At 35.8% G+C, this 19,006-nt stretch overlaps 1 protein-coding gene across 2 annotated transcripts in view; it reads left to right on the plus strand.

Moving 5' to 3' along the window:
* The first annotated feature begins 516 nt into the window (after positions 1 to 516).
* LOC150088028 (cyclin-I-like) overlaps positions 517 to 19,006 on the plus strand; it is a 62,194-nt gene continuing 43,704 nt past the window's right edge. Inside the window, exons 1-2 of one of the 2 annotated variants that reach the window (XM_090369297.1) lie at positions 517 to 704; positions 13,312 to 13,480. In XM_090369297.1, coding sequence (XP_090225423.1) covers positions 13,367 to 13,480 — 114 coding nt within the window. In that variant the 5' untranslated portion in view covers positions 517 to 704; positions 13,312 to 13,366. The remainder of the gene's footprint in view (positions 705 to 13,311; positions 13,481 to 19,006) is intronic. The other variant, XM_090369298.1, reaches the window with a different exon arrangement.

A 19,006-nucleotide genomic window follows, 5' to 3' on the forward strand; every position in this document is an offset into this window, starting at 1 on the left:
GGGTGATTATTCAACAACACACATGACATAATAGGTTGTCATTTCTTATCTGTTATTACAAGGCTTCGTGAGCCAACTGATTTTTATTATTCTTCTTTACTGAATACTTCCAAAAAATTTTACAATTCATAGAAGCCTGCACATGTGTATGCCTAACAAATAGCTTTTGTTGAAGGAAATGAAGCCTTAGGATGGTAGGTCGACGACCACATAAAGTTTGGAGAAGCCAGAGAAGTCATTTCTAATTTCATATCTACATTTGAGAATAATAACACTCTATGCATTTGTACATTGCACACAAAATATAGCACTTTTCCTGTAGGATGTAAATATTCACCTTTTGCAACTGCGTATTAACATCCGTTCCTAACAAAACATGACCTTGTGGAAAGATATGATAGGCTCATGTCAGCTGTTATTACTCTGACCAATCACCTTCGCTGACGTATAGAAATGGGCATGTCCAGGAGCGCTGTGACTGCTTTCTAGTTAATAGAAAAGCGTTGGTAGTGTTGATTTCTTTAAAGGCGAGAGTACATGGCAGTAACGTCTCGGTGATTTTTGTGTTAAAAACAATGGCATTCTTCATATTTAGGGAACAACTTCAATAATTTTTCTGTGATATTTTCGTTTTCCGTTGCGTAACACTAGCACAATAACGCATGCACAATTACAGTGAATCGAAGATTCAAAAGCCGTTTGAGGTAGGCTATCCTTGAGTGGAATTTGAATTCAAATTTTCATAATTGTGTTAGTAGTTGAAATAGGACTGGGTGGTCATTGTGTATACTCGTTCCAATTTTCAACACGTTCCAATGGAAATTTCCACTATACGTGTATGGATACCCACGTATGCAATTCAGATATTTCATTTGTTGATGAATAAACTGCTTTGTTTATTAAATTGTCTGCTAAATATTGCATATTCGATACTGTGCGTAAATATAAACAGTATTCGTGATTTATTTCAATGTATGTGTTGATGTGCAACATATTAATCGATTTATTACCCAATTTACTATGGTTTATTATTGTTTTAATATACTTGTTATGTGGGCGTTGATGTTCTTTATTTGGGCGTAATTGCCATAAAAAAATCGGAGCACTTTGGTTTCAATAAACGTATAATTGATTGGTTTGCTATTCTAAAATATATCAAATTTAGTATTTTGAATACATATCATATTATTATATCAATTTAATAGTAGGTAGTTCGACATTTCTTTAATCCACATTTATCTGTTTGAAATTATTTAATTTTTAAATAATATTTCAATTTTAAAATTAAAAGAAAAAAGAAGCCCTGCTTTGACTAATTGTATCAGTCTTATCCATATAGTGTTTGATCATTGTCGTTTTATTCTTCCATTATATCCATAATAAAAGAATATCTTTTTTTTTTCCCCTTTTTTTTTTTTTAAGATATCTGTTATGAAACAACAAGACACCAATGATTTTTTTAAATATCCTTTGAAGATATCGTATCTTAAGATATTCATCGCGAAACAACCACAACAAAAAAAGAAAAGTGTTATCTTGAGAAGAGCTTCCAGGATCAGTGCAAATTTCCTTAATTCAAAATTGAGATAGTATTTGTCAGAACAACGTTAGTGTACTTGGTGAGGAAAACTTAATGAAAGCAGCCTAGTATCTTACTGGTCATTATTTGTAGGGGGAAAAATGTATACTCAGACTAGGGCTCTGGGATAGACTCGACACCTTTTCTCTGTAGTAAATGAATAATAGGCTCACATCAGACATTAATCTCAGCATTAACGTTGGGGTTATTATTAGGGGACTAGCTTGTTTGTTTATTATTTGTATTTGCCTTCAAGCGGATAAACAGATATTGCCGATGATATTACCAAACAGTTTTAAGATGATTTATGCTTTTATTTGAAAGTATTTATTGATACCCATATTTACCATGATTACTTTAGCCCTGATTATTGAATTAAACTTATTTTAAATTTATTTGTATTGAACAATACCTTAATTGACAACTTTTATTTCATATATTGCATTAGTCATCTGTAAATAGTGTGAATATGCCACCTAGACAAATGAGAATGAATGTAAGATGGATGGAATCCCTATGGATTGCAGATGTGCAAATATATCTAACTCATATTCAGGGGTGGGCTGAAGAATGAAGTGAGTAACTGTCGAACTGGCAGTTTAGCCTTTGTGCCAGAGAAGATAATGGAATAATTAAAGAAATGTAAGATCATCTTGATAGGAGTGGAGTCATAAGGCAATCACAGCACAGGCTTGTTAAAGGGAAATCATTCCTCACAAAATTTAACTGTTTTCACAGAGGAACTGGATGCACAGGATAATTTCAACATCATATACTTAATGTCAGTAAAGGCTCTGATACTCTCCCACACAGAAGATTGTATAAATTGGAGCAATGTTGGCATTAGGGGGAAGTTTTTATAGATAAAGGAATAAAGTGGTAGGAAACAGTGGTTATAAATGGCCACTGCTTTTTTATGGACTAATGTGATGAACTACAGGGGTAGGTGTCGTTGAAATTTCAAGTTTGACTAAATTTGCTGAAGATGCAAAGGTGGGCACAATAGTTAGTGACAGAGAGGTGATTCTGTTCTATTAGGCAGGCAGTGGTCAAGTTACATCTGGAATACTGTGTACAGGTTTGGAAGCCTCATTTTAGGAAGGACATAGATCTGTTGGGAAGAGTGTAAAGAAGAACAACAAGAATAGTTAGGAGCACAAAAGGTTATTCTTGCAAAGAAAGGATGGACTTGCGTTACCACTAGTAATACTAATATTGCTTGCCCAGTTCATGTTTGCTGGGGACACCTCCGTAGCCAGGTGGGCAGGAGCAGCAGTGCATAGCACACGCTTTTTGATTAGACCGGGGTTCGAGCCTGTGACCACCAAATATGAAGGATGTGGAAAGATCAGGGAATGACCACCACATATCCCCAGAGCAATATGGCCTTAGTTGCTAATGCTCCTAAAAACCAAATAACAACCATATTTGCTAGCCAGTTGCACACTATTCTCATAGCAATAGTTGTTGGTTGTTCTAGCTTTATATGGCTGAAATAAATTTAATTGTTCTCCTTAGTAATAGTCTGAATTGGTGTCAAGACTTTATTTTTGTATATAATGGTTTTCAGATAATGTATGTAGATAATAATGTATGTACTATGACATGCCTATTTCATTTTGGTTTTTTTCTGTTATGTTCAGTTATTTTCAACTTTAGCAATTTGGATAGTGATCTGAATCTGGTATTTACATTCTCTCATGAAGGTTTGAATCTTAGCAGTTCTTTGGTGAACTGATCAGTTGTTCTTTCCATTTAGTCGAGGTATTTTTAAAGAAGAATGTGCTGTATTAGTAAATATATATATTATAAGATTTATTTAAAGGAATTCTATTTGCACAGCTTGATTACTATATATGGTTATTCAAAATGAGATCTTATTAATGATAATTGTTCTGTAAAATTTTCGATTTCAAGAGTTGCTTGTCCATAAACTAAATTTGTGCAGGTCTATAGTTGGCAAAGCAAAAACAGAAATTGGCGTGGAAATCAATCATTTATACAAAGCACTAATCCTTGGTTAGTTAATTTTGTATTACTTAATGTATATTATTAGTAAGGACAAATTATGCAAGAAAGCTGACACTTTCTACCTCAGCCAAAAAAAAATTGTGTGTGTGTATAACAATATTTATATTATTCCCATTACCACAAGGTGACTGTGTTTTGAATTTAGCCAGACATGCTGCCTCTGTCATGTTAGGAGGCAGCTTATTCTACTGTTTGACAACCCATTGCCTATAGGTGAATTTCATGAAATTCACTTGCAATGATTGCGGCAATTGCTATATAGGGGAGAGCTCTAGATGCCTTCAGAATTGCCTTGCAGAGCATGACAGATCGATTTGCTTAGGTGACTCTGACCACTTGGCAATCACGGAACGTTTCTGCTCAACACATCATGACCTTAACCCCAGATGCGATTGTGAAGTGATAGACCAATCCCGACACTTCCATCACCATCTTTGGCTAGAATCATTGAACATATCATGCTGTCCAAAAGCCTTGAATTGCTGCAAGGGTACGAGGCTACACCCTATCTTGGAATCAACAGTCTTGAAACTCGACGAGCGCTGGCAGCAAACCCACACTCGTCCGTGCACCAGCAATGAATGCCAATCTAGTGAATAATGTTCAATCACACAGCTATGTGCGCATTAGAGCACATGCAACTCACTTAGAATTAAAATTAAATAAATACCATCTCTAACGTTTATATTTTGTTAGTATTTTGTATACGTCTTTTGCTGAAGAAGGGGTTCATTTACCCTGAAAGCTCCATACTTAGTCTTTTAAGTTTTATCGTGGAATCCAGTGCCACAGGCCCATTTGCCTTCATACGTTCATTCTATGGCAACCACGTATACAGTATCTGTACTGAACTTCAGAAGACCTTCATTTCATTAGCTCGGAACAAACAACATTTGAACATTTGCACACAGACGTAAATCCAACTGCATCATTCCCAAAGGCTTTCATTATAAGGCCCCCTTTAACAGCACTCTCATGGATTAAGCTTGCTTCAACTTCAACCTACAAACATTGAAAATGTGGATCAGTCACCTCCACACTGAACTTCAGAGAGCCGGTTTCAACAAATCAAGACTAATGCAGGAACTAAAAGGTAAAATCTCACCAGCAGCATTTTCTAGCCTAATTCATACTCTTTGTCGCCAAGCAAACTGTGTGTCTGATGCTTACCGTAACCGACAACAATGGAAGTTTATTAACTTAACCGACCCAAAGGTCGCGGGTTCGATTCCCGCCTTGGGCTTGGATCAAAGTACTGCAAAAACCTTGGGAGGTGCAATATGGCCACAGGAGCCGATGCGCCAACAACTACCAAATCAAAAAAAAAACTTAACCAGAGAAACTTACTCCTCGAGAGCAAGCACTCGTCCTACTAATAGCGCTAATTTTGTTCCGAATTTGAGCAGCAAGCAATTAAACTCTGAGCAGATCGACGTTCCTAGCTCCGGTTTGAAATTCGCTGTCATACTCTCGAGACCACAAATCGCCATGGGAGTAGAGACAACCTCCATGAAGAGACTGCTAATGACATCCGCTTCAGAATGGCCTCCATCCTCTGATGCACTTGACCAGTGAGCTCCTACTTCAACCATTGACAGCATGCTGCTCTTAACTCCATCAGAAAAGACAACAACATCGTCGTACTTCCTGCTGACAAGGGATGTTGTACCATTATATTAGACTGATCGGAGTATTTGGAGAAGGCCCTCGCCATACTGCAGGACTCCAGTGTTTACGAACCTGTAATTGATCCACCTATCAAAGTTCTAAGACATCTAGAGTCAAACGTCAAAAAACTAGTCTATGAATGGTTCAGATCTGGGAAAATTTCTACATCGACTTGGTGACAAGGTATGATATTTATAATTTCACAAAGAAAATGTGAAGGCTATGCAGGAATCTTAATAGTAATATGAAATTTGACCTTTTTGCTCTACTACATTTATGCTAAGATTAATGTTGTTTAGAACAAAGAATACTGAATTCCAGTTATCTGATTTCTCCCCCCAGCTTATTTTATATTTCACTTAAGAAACTTATACCTATCCAGGGCAAACATATACAAACATATCTACACACAGTACCGGCACTAGGCTGGATGTTGCCCACCTGCAAAGCTGAAATGGGTGCCCCCAAACAAATGGCAATTTATTTTTATTTTTATGTAGAATATGTAAATTTGCAGCAATTATATTGACTATCTAATTATTATTATTTAATTCATTTACAAAAATTTAGAGAAAGAATGAAACTTCATACTAACACTTCGAAACGCACCTGCCTGCAATGCAGGCCCACTTCTGCCGACCCTGTCTACACATATAAACTCCATACACACAAATGTGATAAAATTGCAATTCGTGAAAAGGAGGATTGAACACCACAACTTTCTTAATTCAAGGATCACAGAGATCCTTCATGCAAGGTGATATGCTGGAAAGCTTTGATGTAGAATTAGTGTTCATAGAATTCATCTTCCCATTCCCCTTTAGCTCAGAACACCAACTGTGGTTTGAGTCCACTTTGTAAATGAGTAATCATGAAATCAGAGCAAAGGACAGTTGGATCAAAGTCCCATTTAATCTGCCATTGCTATGGTGGGGTGTTTAACATTCCTGCTATTTTAGTACAGGCAACCCCCGTGTAACACTGCACCTCTACAGCATGGGTTTTGCTCCAACACGATTGATAAATTGCGGCAATCCTCGCACAACACAGTACTTATATAACACGGTTAGAGAATTTCAGTAAACCTTGCATAACAGGGTATTTTTATGTGAGGAAAACCCTGTTATTATGTTGGATGTAATTTTTCAATATTTCCACTCTTTTTGAATTCCCGCTGTTGACTTTGCTAGTCTAAAAAAAATTATTGAGAAATCTCTATATTTTATTTTGTTGGAAAACCTCCGTGTTATGCTCTGTGCTATTGTACTTGTTGAACTTGTGGAAAAATCTAGATTTCAAAGTTTTATGACTATTGGATAGCACACCAGGGCATCCAAAAGATTTGTCATCCAAACATTGAAGTTATGTTCTTACTGCCACAGTTGTACTGGGTTAATAACTTTTTCATTCAGCCATTAGATCAAGGCATTATATTCACCTTTAAAACTCATTATATCAGAAAATCATTACAATGAATTTTGGAAAAAATTAATTCTGAATCTATTGAAGTAATGGAGGCATGGAAACATTTCTCAATTGTGGACTGTATCAGAATCATAGCTTTATCGCTGAAAGAAGTAAAACCGTCAACATTAAATGCGTGTGGAAAATGTATGGCCAGAGTCGGTTCATTTAGGAAATATGGTCTAACTGACAGAAAACAGAATCGGTGCAATAGCAGAACTTGCTACATTGGTAATGGGGGAGAAGGTTTTGATGATATGACTACTGAAGCCCTCATGGGTAGCACAGTTGACAGAATCGCCTTCCTCCCCACATCAGGTGGAAAAGACCTGAGTGTGAATCCCGTCGATGACGGGAGTAATTTTTTGGATCTTTTTCACAACATGGCTGGGTTACACTGGCTTGGGCAGCATGGTTTTTTTCTCCCAGAAACTCTGGTTTTTCGTCCAGTAAAACAGAAAATTAACCTCAGAATACACGCAATTTATAGACAATAGACACAGAGTAACATAGCCTTAGTCACCGATGATCCTATAAAGATATGATTACTGAAGACATTCAAGAATTACTGGTGGAAATGGCGGCTGGTAAAGCGGATTTGGTGGAAATCGCATCAGAGGTAAAACCAAATCAATTCAGAGGATGATAGCACAGATGACAATTCTAAACTTCCAAATTTTACACTAAAAAGCATATGGAAAGGCATAAAGTTAGCCTACTGAAGCTCTCGTGGGTAGCACAGTTACCATAATCGCCCTCCTCCCCACATCAGGTGGAAAAGACCTGAGTTTATTTTTTGAATGCAGATTCTTGAATGAAAGGAGCACAAAGTTCAAAAGGTAGCTTCAAAAATGATGAAACTCACAAAGATCTATCAAGCAAAAGTAAACAAACCCAGATTACTGATTTTTTAAAGAGTAGAAGATATGAGTGGCATATTTTTGTTAGTTTTGTTAACAAAATAGTGTATTTTTGTTAGCATTTGGAACATAACCCCCCTTTTTGTACTTTTTCTTAGTCCCGTATAACATGGTTTCACACAACATGGCATTTTATAGGACCCTAATTACCGTGTTATACAAGGGTTACCTGTATTTAGATTTACTTAGAGATCTATGGACGTGCACATTAGTTTTTGAGAGCTGTAGCCTGTGTTAGTAGTCACTTGATTATTTATGGGTAACTTCACAGAAAGTATTAGTGGCTGAAAGTATAACTAGGTCTTTTTCACTCCACAGAACAACAGCATAATAAAAATTCATTTTGAGGAGGTGTTTCTAGCAGCGATAAGATGATTATCCCTTTGTATAAGGCAATGGTCAGGCCACACCTTGAATACTGTATACAGGTCTGGGGGCCTCATTTTAAGAAGGATGTAGAGCTGTTGGAACGATTACAGAGAAGGGCAACAAGATTAGTGAACAGAACAAAGGGTTGCTCTTACGAAGAAAGGCTAAAGTTTTGCAAATTACAGTGTCTGGAGACTAGGCACCTGCGATGTGATCTGATTGAGGTGTATAAAGCCTTGAATGGTTTGAGCATGCTCAATGCTGATGGGATTCTTCCTCTTGCTCAGAATAATTGCCTGAGAGGGCATAAATTCAAATCGGGGAAAGACAGTTGTAGGATAGATGTGCAGAAGTTTGCCTTTAGCCAGCATGTTGTTCCAGCAATCAACAAACTTCCATCTTTCGTTGTAGAAGTTGATAGCTTAAATAGATTCAAGGCAGAACAAGAGAAACATTTGGAGCAAGTGGATGGGTGAAATTAAAGGGTTTTTTTGGTTGATGCTATATAAGCTTGCTTTCTTGCATCATGTGCCTTTACTAATGCTAATGAAATGTGCAAAGCCAGTCAGTTGCTCCAACTTTCAAGACAGATGGATGACTGATTGAACAGGGATTGAAATTGCCCAAATGATGTTATCAACATTTTGCTTCCTTTATGCTGCCTTAGGTTTGATGTTAAAGAAGAATTCAAAAGTGTTAAACTTAGCCCAGTCAGTTACTTTTGGTGACTGTTGGAAAATGCATTGCTTCCTGGGAATCTTTAATATTAGATGAAATGCTTAATGCATTTGGAGGACTGGATTTAGGCAATGCTTCTAGCAGAATAGGGCATAAAGAATGAAAAAACGTGTAATATAAAAGCATACTTAAACTTAACTTGTTAAAGGCTTCCTTGCACCATATGGCTATTAATAATAATAATATATTTTTAACCTTTTTATTGTACAATAAATAATTTAAAAGTTTCTATTAAAATTGTTTTTATTATTACTTTATTTTTCAGTTAAAAAAAAACATTTTTGACCTCTTATTTTACATTTTTATCGAGGAATTATTATTCACAATATAAACCTATGTAGTATTTGTATTTATATGTATGTGCAATATATATATTAAAGGGACCTCAAATTTAAATATGGCTGGGGCCTGTTTCATCCTTAATCCAGTTCTGACCCTATTTACAGATTGCCTTATATTCACTGAACCAATTCAGGACTTCTAAGAATTTTGGAAATGATAATTGTTTGTATGCAGATCACTTTACTGTCAATTTAAAGTAAAATCAGTTAGAAACGAACCCTCCCAAAAAAAAAAAAAAAAAAAGTCTCGATTTGCGAAAACTCAAAATTATTCGGGAGTTAGAATGTGGTGTAAAAAGTTTTCTTTGTCATCTTTAACAGTATCGACATTGGAAGAATAGAATAAACATGTTTATATATCGGCACTGGAAAAGAACATATCCAAAAAAAAAAAATTTAGAAAGTGCAAGATTACAAACATTGAAGCATTGCTTCAATGATTCACTACACAAAGAAGTGCTAGATTTTTTATAGACTGTCTGATCTTGAAGGCTCAAGTGGAAAAATTTGCTAAATAATTTGGACGTGATGATTTTGTACGTAACAATGGTTGGCTGGATCAATTTAAAAACCGACATAACACCATTTATGCAAAAATTAGTGGAGAATCTCAATCTGCAGATCCAATAATAGCAAATGAATGGATTGACCATGTTTGGGCAGAAATCAGGAAAGATTTCAATATCAAAGACATCTACAATGACAAATTGGGATTTTTTTATAATTTGACACCTGACAAAACAGTGGTTCACATCTGGTGAGTTGTGGGCTTGGCGTGCCCAGAGTCCTGGGATGGATGTTGTCATTCTTCTTCTTGGCAATTCCCTTGTACTTCTCTCAGGGTAACTCAGAAATTTTTTTTTTTTTTTTTGGCTGGTGCAGCATAAGCCTCAGGCTTCCTTGCACCATATGGCCAATAATAATAAGTTTTGATTCCAGAACTTATTTCATCTTGAATATGGAGATAATATTCAGACACAGCCTGGTGGCCCTTTCAAGTTGATTGACATTGCCAAAGAAATAGTTACCACTCAACCACCCTTTTATCCATTGTAGCAACTTACCCTTAATACCATTCTGCTCCAATTTGTACAGTAGTCTTCCATGCACAACAGTGTCAAATATATAATCAGAATTATTTTTTGCATCCAGTTCCTTTTGTAACCACATCAGAGTATCCAATCAAATTAGTCAGACAAGATTTTCCCTTAACAAACCCATGCTGTGTCTGAATTATTGCTGCAGTCTTGTCTAGATGATCCCGCAATGCAACTTTTACTAGTGACTCCATTATTTTACCCGGAACGGAAGTTAAATTAACTGGTCTATAATTACTCGTGTCACACTTCGATCTCCCTTTGTGAATTGGGGATACATTTGCACATCTCCAGTCTGTCGGGACTTCCCCTGAGAAGAAGTATGCTCTTATAATTATGGCTAAGGGTTTGCTTAGTTCCTTTGTTGCCTCCTTTAATATAACTGGATAGATTCTTCCCCCCACCCCCGGGTGCCTTTCTTATGTTTAACTTCAACAATTTCTACTCCGCTTTGCTCTCAGTTATTACAAAATCATTAAGCACCCTGTTACAGTTTGATAAACTTCTGGCATTTTCCTTCATGTGTGAATGTAGATGCAAAATACTCATTCAGTATGTTAGCTATCTGAGCAGGATCATCAACATATATAAATAAATGAGTTTATATAAGTAAAGAAGTTCTTGCTGTTTTTCTTAGCATCCTTTGCCAAAGATGTCTTGTAATCTGTCTTCTCTTGCCTAATCTCCTTTGTGCCCTGATTACAAAAATTTATAATTATAAAAAAAAAAATTTTTTTTGAGTGCTGAAGCCCCAGGCCCTGGGGCTTCAGCACTCCCATTTGTTCTTTATAGAACAAATTTCATCCCCTTATTAATGGAAAATTACACTTCCATTATGATGGAAGTGAAAACAATCATATCTGCTTAACACAATTGGATTTTCTTTAGTTCTCAGGATAACTTTTCTTCTGAACAGCACTGACTTTATACAAATCTGAGATCTGCTATACCATGAAATATAGTTCCTATATTTGATGCTCCCAATACCTCAAGCTTCTAGACTGTTCAAAATTCAGGTTAGTTAATGATCTCCCTCTGACAAAATTCCTTTGCTCTATCTCATATGAGGTGTGGCAGTAAAGTTACCTGACTTGTGATGGTGCAGTTGTTTGAAAATAAACAGAAGTGGTATGTTGTAGCTCAAACTTCCTCCAACAGATGATAGTATAGAGATTGTCTGGTATGCTGTCTGGTTGAAAGTAACAACCAGTTTCATTAGTACATTAACATTGTGTCACTATTTTGCAACAATTTCAAATTTTTGCTTTAAACTGGGAAAATCTAACAGAAATGTATGAATGAATGTTAAACTATTTGTTGATAAAACCTTAAGTCACACCAGTGTGTTTGAATGCTATAAGTGGTTCAAAGCAGACATGAGGACGTTCATGATGACCCAAGAAGTTGGCATCTGTTAACCTTGTGAAATGAGGCCATGGTTGCAAAAATTTGGAAAATTGTGGCAGGAGATCCATTTGGTGCTCAGAATGATGGCTGATGATATGGAGATGATTCATTAAATTCTGCATGAATATTTAGGGAGAATGAAGGTCTGTGCAAAATTTGTGCCACAGCCTCCATTCTATGTGCAGCTATTTTAAAGACTCTTGATACACATTTCCTGAGTGACATTAATTTTGAGAGAAAGGCAGCTGGTTCTTGTTGAATGACCTCTTATTTTACAATGCTCCTGCCCATTCTGCACATGTTGCAAGATGTTTCTGATGAAACACGGCATTGTACAGATAAACCATTCACCCTACTCTCCCAGTCTAGCAACAGTGGAATTTTTCCTTTTCCAAGGTGAAAACTGCCTTCAAAGGAAAGATTTCAGGACATTAAGACATAAAGAAAAAAACTTAACCGCTGAATTGAACATCTCTTTGGGCATCTTGGCTGGCTCTTTTCAGAAACATTTTAGAATGGTGTAATAAGTGTATTCAGCCAGGTTGTGTTTACTTTGAATAAAAATAAAACCATTTTTGAGTTCCTTCACTTTGTTCTTTTTATTGCACCAGTGCAGGATCTTTATTTCTATGCCTCATAGATATTCAGTTTCTGCTGCATGACGATTCTATAGATACCTCGATGAGTATTATTTTTCTGAATTGATATCAGATTCGATAACACTCTCTTACAGAATTGGATGTTTTCCTTATTTATCCATTCTATTTCTGTTCTCTGGAACAGCCTTCCTTCGTGTACAATTTCCTGAAAATTCTGTCTACAGAAATTCAGTTCTGTTGTCAATGAGTATCTCTGTCTTAGCTTTAAACTCATGTATAGTACTAAGTACTATAGTTCTAATACTTTTCTTGTTTGGCATTTTCATTAAAAAAAAAAGTATAAATGTAAAAGTGATACTCAGTCATGTTAAAACGAAAAACATCTAAATTTAGAAATGATATATACTCTGTGAGGAGTATGGATGTTATTTTTTTAAAATAAATTTAACTTTAAGCTAAAAAATTTTTTTTTTGTAAAGATTATAAGAAAAGAAAAAGCTTCTTCTTATATCAGTTTGCATATTTACTTCCTTTAGCCACTGAGGCTGCTGTTGTTTAGTGACTTTACTTATCTATCCAGAAGGTTCTGGTTCTGATCCCATCAATGACAGTAGGAAATTACTGACTTGCATTTCAAGTAGTGAGCCTGGATTACAATCAGTAAATTGGTGATATTATAGAGTTGTTTTTTTTTTTTTTTGTTTGTTTGTTTTTTTAAATCTTACTGACCAACTTGCAAACACATTAAATGCCCTTAGAACATGCCAAATGATACGGCAGACTTGAAAAATTGTGGTGCTGCTCTTGAACGGCTTAACTCTATTTAGTTGCTCTATCTACCTTAGACATTAGCTGTTAATGTGAAAAATTCAGTTAGTATTGTTCAATGTAGCTAAGGTATAACTGCACATATTTAAACTTTTTATAAGGACATTTATTGTAGTTTTCTTGGTCTGTGGTTTTCGTTTTAGTCAGAGACAACTACAAATACTCTAGGTTAGCCAAAGTTTATTCCTCTTTAATTTTTCAACTAGGGTAGTCAGCCCCTATAAAATTTAAGTTGGGAATTTCTTCTGATAGTTGATATATTTTGCATAGGTGGGAGGTAAGGAGGTATATAGGATATTAGGAATTACTGCCTTATATTTACCCGATGAATTCCAAAATGTTTGGAGTGAGAGTGATGAAGATATTGGATCAAGCCTTAAAAAAGGAAAAGGAACAGTGGAAACCCCTCCTTTACTCAAAATGGAATCCTACAGAACAGGTAAGTGTAATATTTTAAAGTTAAAATGTACTTGAATGTGTAGCAGATTTTTAAAGGTGAAGAAATCAGTTTTCTTTCAATCGGACATCACACTATCCCATAACTTCTATATCGCAGGAAAATGTTACTTTACCTGCAACAAAGGATCAATTAAAGGACAAAGGATTAATTTTTAAACTAGATGGAAAAAAGTTCTGATGGAGTAGCACAAAAAAATATATATCAGAGGACAGGTAAGTTGCTTCTGTCCTCCACCACCATTTTTGTAAAACTGCACATGTTGCTTTGATAGCTTGCCAAACTGATCTGTAAAAACTTTACCATAACTCTTTTTTTTTACTTAGTTCTTGAATTATTAAACATGCTTCTGAATCTGGAAATCACATTTGAGAAATGGCATGCTTGTACTGTGGTGGATCATGGATGGACTGTGTTTCAGTCTTTGTGCTTCACTTTTGTCATAGACTTCATAGTGTTGGTTTTTTGAAGATGAAACCACTACCCTATTCTTAGTGGTTTCATCTATATTATGCATATTTCATATATATATATATATATATATATATATAATGCTGAGTTGCATTCCTTTCAGGATCTTTTAAGTTCAGTTGATAGATCTTATCTGCTTAATATTTATTGTAATATTATTATTATTATTATTGTTGTAATTCAGTTAAGTCCTTGCTGCTCATCATCCTTTTGTTTGTTAATTCATCACCACTTGGCTGTCTTACACACCATGGTCTGTAATAGCTCATGTCTCGTCGTGCTGCTAAATCAGTTATGCTTTGTGTATTTATTGAGATTTTCTCAAAGTGCTTATAAACTTCCCTGCAGCAACCTCAATTGTGCTTTCAGTTATTTAAAAATGCTGAAAATATCTTCAGATGTGTTAATGTTCCTTTTTACTATTAACAAAATGAATAAAAGTAATTCAGGTGAAGAATCTGCACCAGAAAAAGACCTAAAGTCTTTTCAGGTGCTTTCATATGATAAATCAAACTATGAAGGTTGCCTCTTAAAACAATCCTAATGTGGAATTATACCTGTACTGTAGCAAGGAAGATAGATGATGCAATGATAAATGTGATCTTAAAGAACTTCTTGTGTTTTTTACTCATAATCCCCCCCCCTTCCCGGAAATAACTTTTGTTCAGTATGTCATATGCAAGTCAGTACATGCTGGGGTTAATAACGGTTAACCCCAGTGTCTTAATAACGGTTGTTATAAGATCCATTTTGAATACTTCTAAGGATATTGTCTCAGACAAGAGTAGCCATAGAGGATTCACATGTGAGTCTTGAGTTTGTCACTTGTTATAGCCTGTAGCATACATTTCAAGGGAGTTTAGCAGGTAATCCTAGCTTAGCTTGATCATTCTTTTCTTTATTCCCAATGTAAGAAGTGTACCAATCTTAAATTACAACTTTGTGCATTACTATATGAAGTTCAATCACTGAAGAAACAGTTGTTGAGCTGATAAACTTTTATCAAGTTTGATATTTTTTTTTTTTTTTTTTTTAATGAAGTAGATAATGTTATTATGTGACAGAAGGGCTGTTATAATGTTAAGACGTTTTTAGTAGTTTCTTGGTTGGATTCAAGTACTTGTCTGGATGAGTTTTATTGATTACCTGAGGATAGAGTTTAACAAACCCAATTCCATTGGTAACCGAAAGAAAGATAAATTTAAACTTGTGGCCCAGACCTTGTGAATCCAAACTTGAACTTTTACCGACAAACTGTCTTGGAAAGAGGAAGTTGACTATGATGGAGCTGAAACGAGGTTTATGCAAACCCAATAACAAGTTAAATGCCTTGAATGTTTAAATAGTAAGTACTAGTGTGTTCAGCATGCAACTGTAATGATAACATAGCTTATGTTGTTTAAGGCTCTCAGGCAGGTTGTATATGATTAATGACAAGATAAAAGGTAGTTATTCTTGAGTGTTAAAGAAGTTAACTATTTAGCTATGTTTAGTGCTCTATGGATATTATTGAGATTAGGTTATTAATGTAGTGAGTTCAGGCTGAGTAGATGATTAGACAACACTCTTTTGGAATGTAAATGTAGAAGTATGCATGTATATTATTGTTTTGTTTCTGGTGTTTGGACGAAACTTGGAATTAATGGTTTGTGGCCTAAATGCTTTGTAGCCTTGATGTGGGAATTGTTGGCTTTAAATGTTTTGTTCCATCATTTATAGACTGTTGTCTATGGATCGGTGATGTAAATTTATGGAAGTTGTGTTATATAGTAATTGTTACATCGAGATTAGTGTGTATTGATGCAGTGCACTGGAGTTGTTAACAATTATGAAAGTTTTGTTTTGAGAGTTAATTATTGTTATTATGCCGATGTACTAGTTACACATTTGGCTTTATATGTTTATTCTGTCTATTTAATTCGTAAATCTAAAATTATTCTTTAGATCAGAATGATCTTGTCCCAGCTATAGTCTGGGCTTTTGTTGTTTTATTGGGTTGTATTCAGTTAAGTTGACTGGGATACTCTTAGGATCAGTTACCCTATGTACAGTCAGGATAGATAGTTTTCTGTCCACTAGTATTCTTCTTTACTTTACTTTACTCTAACCAAGAGGTGCCTCCATAGCCAGGTGGGCAGGAGTAGCAGTGCGTAGCATACGCTTCTTGATTAGACCGGGGTTCGAGCCCGTGACCACCAAATACGGAGGATGCAGAAAGGTCTGGGAATGACTACCACATATCCCCAGAGCAATATGGCCTTAGTTGCTAATGCTCCTAAAAACCAAATAACAAACCCTAACCAAGTCTTATTCTTCTGTTTCAGGGGTTGCCTTCTTTCATCTTCTTGCTTTCTGTCTACTTTCCTTACTACTCCCATATCTCTCTCTTAATTCCTTTTCCTTTCCTTCCATACCTTGGGGCTCCCAGACTTGCCTGATAGCCCCAGTAAGAGTCTCAGCTAGAAGCAGTCCCTGGCATGCCTCCATGTGGTCAGGGAGCAGGAGACTAGGTGTCCTGCTCCCTGACTCCTCCACTGACCTGGTCGTCGTGCCGAATATTCTCAACATGATCATTGGCTGACAGTATCTGGGGGGAGGGGGAGAGAGCTTTAATTTCAGAAAAGCAGTTTGACACTGAGTGAGAGATCAGTCAAAGAAGGCATATATACCATTAATTAAAAAATATAGTATGAGAAGGGGGAAAAAATATATAATAAAATGAATGGAACGATTAAACACCACTTCGGGAAAACAAATGACAACTGAAACAAAATTACGACTGCACAACATCGCTTCAAAACCAGCCCTCTTCTACAGCTGGAGATTTGGGTCATAATTAAGAAAGATGCACACAAACTATAAGCAGCACAAATGAGATTTTTAAGACCATTATTAGGCTTTACAAGACTAGACGACCAAACAAATTTAGATATATTGTAAGAAATTAAAAGTAGATAACATAGTAAATGACATAAAACAGTATCAGAAAAAATGGATCAGCCACATAGAAAGAATGAACCTAGACCGGATCCCAAAATTAGCCTTTAACTACAAACCTACAGGCAAGAGAGATGTTGGTTGACCAAGACAATGATGGCGAGATCAAGACCACCTCCAAGAGCTACAACGGAACAGTTCTTAAAAGACCTAAGCCGGACCAAGTTCATGATGATGAGTATGAGAAGGATGAAAAATGAGCTAGCCAGTTTAATAGAGCAGTAAAAGATGTCATGAGAAAATTAGTACTGAAGCCTATTGTGTTGATTTGTGATAGTACTACACAATGTTAGGCTGGCAAAGGCTCATTATGAGAAATTGCTGATTAAGGGAGCAAATAACAGGTACTTAAAAGTATGTGAATACAAAGAAAATATAACTAATTGGATTGAACCTTTGTGTAACAGGTGTGGAGAAAGTCTTAGATAACTCCCAGTTATAAGGATGAAGTGAAGTTACTTTGCATTGATGTTTACAGATAAGACTCCTTCATAGCAGAAAAACTGTGCTAGTGAAGCATGAAATTAGCAATATTGATATGATAGGAAAAATTTTGTTAGAGACTTGAGCCTAAAGGTAAATGTGGTTCCTGGAGTTTATGTACCCAGTAGGTTTAAGGGAAGTGGCAAGTGACTATGGTGAACTATTGCCAGTACATACATACATTGTTGTTCAAAGAGTGAAGCGATAACTACTAGTCAGTCAGTTTGACTTCACTGGCAGAGAAAACTATGGGAGTAGTGATAAAGAGTGCAATACAAGGACATTTTATTTTAGATAGAAATGGAATTGTGATGGATATCCAACATAGTTTTGTTAAGAGAAAATCCTGTTTAATTAAACTGGTTAGTGAAGTTAATTATATAGCAATAGTTTAATTTTATCAGTGCTCACCTCATTATCTGTATATTATCTTTTGAAGTTCATTGGAAAGATGAAAACATGAATAAGAACTAAATTAAAAATAGAATTTTACCACATTAGTAATTTAGCCCAGAGGAAGAAGTGCACCACCCATTCCCCCAGTTGTACCTATAAAATCACTATGTAACTGTAAAACCTAAAAATTGTAACTCCAAAAATCTAAATGAAGGATTTCGAAATATTCATCAGTTGGCTGAAAGGCAAAAGGGAAGACAGAGTTTAAAATGCAGTTCCAAGTTCCCATGATGCATTGCTCAGACAGGTGGAGATTTAATGTGCAAAGCTCCATATTACAGACAGGCTACTCAGTAATTTTTTGTTTATTTCTCACAAAAATTAAACACAATTACTGACTAGCTTATCTTCAATATGGATCCGTGCACATATTAAATTTCCATGTATCTAAGCAATGCATCTTGGGAACTTGATGGAATTTGACCTGCATATAATAGGACACTGCTTCCAGGAAGTTTGCTGCACTGCTTTCTATAATAACAGAAATGAACTGACATGATACAACTAAATATTACCTTAAATACTAATTGAACAAAACACAGTTGTTAGCACACAGAGAGTACTCTAGTATTGCTATTTGGAATTTTTCACAGCATTTAAAAAATTTATTTATTGATGTACGGGTTAGTGCAATCGCATCATTTTTATACATAGCAAACTACCCGAAGTAGTAAATGCCATCGTTTTAATTATATCTCATATTGTGAAGACCTTCACGAGTTGCCATGATACTAGCGTTAGCATTAGTAGAGGCATATGATGCAAGAAAGCAAGCTTATACAGCATCAGCTTAAAAAAAAATAAAAAAAACACCACCCTTCCCATTTCACCCATCCATTTGCTCCGAAACTTTGTCCATTTCTTCCTCCCTTGAATATATTTAAGCTATCAACTTCCACAATGACTGAAGTTTTTCCAGAAACCACCTGCTGGCTGGCTGGCTAAAGGCAAATTTGCATACATTTCTACAGCTGTCTTTCCTCAACTTGAATTTATACCTCCTCGGGCTTGCAATCTGAGCAAGAGGAAGAATCCCATCAACATTGAGCTTGCTCAAATCATTCAAGGCCTTATACACCTCAGGCAGATTGCCTTGCTGGT

Source organism: Mastigoproctus giganteus, chromosome 3, assembly GCF_048544385.1.
Source record: "Mastigoproctus giganteus isolate SK-2022 chromosome 3, ASM4854438v1, whole genome shotgun sequence".
In the NCBI taxonomy this organism is placed as follows: domain Eukaryota; kingdom Metazoa; phylum Arthropoda; class Arachnida; order Uropygi; family Thelyphonidae; genus Mastigoproctus; species Mastigoproctus giganteus.